General features: G+C 49.4%; 1 protein-coding gene across 1 annotated transcript; it reads left to right on the plus strand.

The window, feature by feature from the left end:
* The first annotated feature begins 411 nt into the window (after positions 1-411).
* On the plus strand, positions 412-1,932 carry LOC144488153 (syncytin-B-like). The gene has a single exon (XM_078206174.1). The coding sequence runs from the start codon at positions 412-414 to the stop codon at positions 1,930-1,932; it is 1,521 nt and encodes a 506-aa protein (XP_078062300.1).
* The last annotated feature ends 1,754 nt before the right edge of the window (positions 1,933-3,686 follow it).

The following is a 3,686-nucleotide window of genomic DNA, read 5'->3' on the forward strand; positions in this document are numbered from 1 at the left end:
GGAGGGACTTTGGGACTGTGAGGGTTGCGCGGCGGGTGTATCAGGAAGCGGTTGATAGGTGGTACGCGGAAGAGGCGGCTCATGCAGGCCAGATATATTCTCTCACCATAAATGAAGCGTCCCAGGTGCAGGTAATAGAAATTGACCTTTGCCAGATGGTGCCATGCGGAACTGTAAGGGGAACTTAATCAGACTACAATAAACCTCGCAAGACAAAAAGGGTATCAGGGAGAGGAGATGGAATTGATTTTCATGGGAAAGGGGCTAGGTGAAGAAAAATCTCTCGGGGTGCGGGGACGGGTAGCGTTAGTCCCGCGGGCCATCCTCCCGAGGGATTGCGGGCTAAACCGGTGTAATCCGCTATACCTGACCGTGAAGCAGACTGAATGGATGGCAAACGGGGGTAGGCACATGAGTCTAGACAATGAAGTACTTGGGGTAAGGGTCAGGGAGGAAAGACCGTGTTGCGTAAGGATCACGGTTCAGAAAGCGACGGCTGGCAATTCCCCAGTTCTGCGCACGGCGACCCCTGCCCTGGGAAGCTCTGAGGGGATTAGGGTGATACAAGTAAAAGATCTCAGGGAAACCATTGAAATAGAAACGGGCTTTGGGGAAACGAATGCCTGGATGGAATGGGTCAAGTATACGGTCCAAAGCCTCGAGAAGGGCAATTGTTATGCATGCACGGGCAGTCGGCCGACTCCACAGGTGATTCCCTTCCCGGTGGGATGGGATAAAGAGCCAAAACAGATGGAATGCCTGGTAAAATTATACCAGCACCGGGCGGCCTGGGATGACCCCACCTGCCAGTCCCTGGGCCTGACGTTTCCCCCTGTAAGATCTAACAGGGAATCGCAGCCCCCGGTGTTTTCTGGGGTATTAGGAACACATCACACCTGTGTCTCCCAGACTGGGGAGAAACTGGATAGGCAGGTGGGCACTTTTGACAGGTGTGGTACGATCAAGGAAGTTAACGACGTCACCGAGGAAGGGAATTATTCCCAGATCCAGGTACCCCGAGCTGACCTCTGGTGGTACTGTGGAGGGGGGATTCTGCGGCCAACGTTACCCCGAAGATGGAAAGGAACCTGTGCGATAGTCCAATTGGTTGTCCCATTCACTCTGGCATTCGAACACCCAGAACCCCAGGGAGACCGGCGAGCAGAGAGGAGTCTATCTACCTCTTTTGACGACCAGGTCTATCTGGACAACATAGGGGTCCCTAGGGGGGTTCCCGATGAGTATAAAGCTAGGAACCAGATAACGGCGGGGTTTGAGTCTCTGTTCTGGTGGGTGACCATAAATAAAAACGTGGATTGGATCAACTACATCTACTATAACCAGCAGCGATTTATTAATTACACCCAGGATGCAGTGAAGGGAATAGCGGAACAACTGGATGCCACCAGTAGGATGGCTTGGGAGAATAGATTAGCATTGGACATGATCTTAGCAGAGAAAGGAGGGGTCTGCGTCATGATAGGGACACAGTGTTGTACCTTTATTCCAAATAACACCGCTCCTGATGGGTCGATAACCAGAGCGCTAGAAGGACTAACGACCCTGGCTGATGAATTGGCTGAAAACTCAGGAGTGGACACAGACCTTACCGGGTGGCTGGAAAGGTGGTTCGGGAAATGGAAAGGGGTTGTGGTATCCGCCCTCATCTCCTTTATAGTAGTAGCGGGGGTACTGGTCGCCTTAGGATGCTGTGTTATCCCTTGTATCCGGGGCCTGACCCAAAGACTTATTGAGACCGCTTTGACTAAGCGTGATACCTTGGATGGACGAGTAGTAGGCCTACACTTGACGTCAGAGGAAGGGCAGGGTCTCCTAGACGCCAAGGCCGGCAATGGCACCTGGGACGAACAGGCAGGCATAATGCTAGAGGGATTAGAAAATACACTAGGTATCAAAAATTACAGTGCGTAAGGAAAGACAGGGGGGATTGTAAGGGGAGGATGATGTAATTTTTGAAAATAATGAGCCGACAGGCTCAGAGCAGGGAAAATGGGAAGTGAAATATGCTGTATAGACGCTTTGCAGGAGCAGGTGCTTGACCACCAGTATGTAATCAGTTGCTTGTGGTCGTTACGAGAGAAATGGTTACTGCGGACTATAAAAGGAAAAATAGGCGCTGGAGGGCTGAACAGTTCACAATGAGGAAGCGCGCGGGAACCAATAAGCGAGGGAAGAGGAGGGGCGTATGATGAACTCGCGGATGCATATAAAGTATGACCATGTATTGTAAGTGTGTGTGTTCCTACGGGACTGCACCCTTTCTTGCAAGAAAGAATAAATTGACTTAGAAGAACACTCATCCGTGTCTTTGATCTCGAACAGGGTTAAGGGGGAGAGAAGTGGACTCGTGTCCCCAGAGATGTCTCCTGAGGGGGTTGCTGCCGGTGGAAACCTAACGGTGACAACTAAGCCGGTCGAGCGTCCACCCCTTCAGGACTGGGTCAGTTGCTCGGGTGTAATCCATACAAACTGACTGGCCTCAGACTGGGAGCCGTGCCTACTTCCGACATAGCTGCACTGAGCTCGGGGCGCCATGTTTAAAGTGCACCCTGAGCAGACCAAAAAGTTACCTCTCCCTACCCCACCATGGAGGTCTCAGGGACTCCCCTATAACCACACACACTCCCTCCCACTACCCTTCCATCTTGATCAGAGCCAGCATTCACCCCAAGTGATTAGAGCAAGCACCATTTGCCCCCCCCACCCCATCCCCACCTCACCATTCACCACCCCCACAACAGTCAAGGCTGGCATCCCCCCTTCCCCCAAGCATCGAACACCTGCCCCACCAGAAGGGGGTTCAGTACCGGAACCCCCTTCTCACTTGAGGCTCTCACTGGGGTCCACCCCTGGCACTGCCTCCAGCGTAGGTTGCTTACAACTTTCTTAATGTATATGTTTCTATCTGTCTTCCTTCAGATAGGAAGTGGTTAGTTCTGAACTGTGAGTGATATCAATACTAACTTGTGGTTGGGTTTAGAAGTCCTGAGTCACATTATTAGTCCCAGACAAATTTGTTTTGTTTAGTTTCAACCATTTGGAATAAAACAGAGGACATTTGCAGCAATTGGAAAGCACTTTTTCTTGATACAGGATATGTTTCTGCCTAGTTTATTCTTGAGAAAGAACTGCTAGAATTCATCCAACAATGGAAAATATTGAGTTGACAGGCACCCCTGAGGCTTTTGGTTTTGTGTTAAATATTCATGATTAATCACACAAGTTGGGCTGGGGGGATTGAAGGGTGGTGTCATTATAATTCTGTGCAAAAGCGTGAAGCTGGTAATAGTGATTGGCAGCCTGTATCTTTCACATTTTACTTCCATTTAATCAATGGGAAAACCTGTAACTTTTAATGACTAGACTTGTCCTTTCTAATTGTAACATTACATTGAAAGATTTGTTAGAAACCCGTATTTTTGGAAGTTAAGAACAGTGCAAGCGAGGAGATACAAGCCATGGAGATGTATGTGAAGCACCACTGATCCTGATCACTGGTGCTAACTTGTCTGAATTTGTATTGCCATTAATTGTTAAAACGAGGCATGAATAGCTGAGAGTAGTTTGGAAATTCTGAGGCAGCTCTGTGATCTAGCAGGAGATAAAAGGATTCATTTGCTTACATGTGCAACTGGTGGAAGCAATACTTGTGAGGGTAGGACTGG

Source organism: Mustelus asterias, unplaced genomic scaffold (assembly GCF_964213995.1).
Source record: "Mustelus asterias unplaced genomic scaffold, sMusAst1.hap1.1 HAP1_SCAFFOLD_1334, whole genome shotgun sequence".
NCBI classification, from domain to species: domain Eukaryota; kingdom Metazoa; phylum Chordata; class Chondrichthyes; order Carcharhiniformes; family Triakidae; genus Mustelus; species Mustelus asterias.

Excerpts from the sequence above, each read along its gene's own strand:
- LOC144488153 (XM_078206174.1), top strand. The coding sequence starts at position 412 with ATGAGTCTAGACAATGAAGTACTTGGGGTAAGGGTCAGGGAGGAAAGA.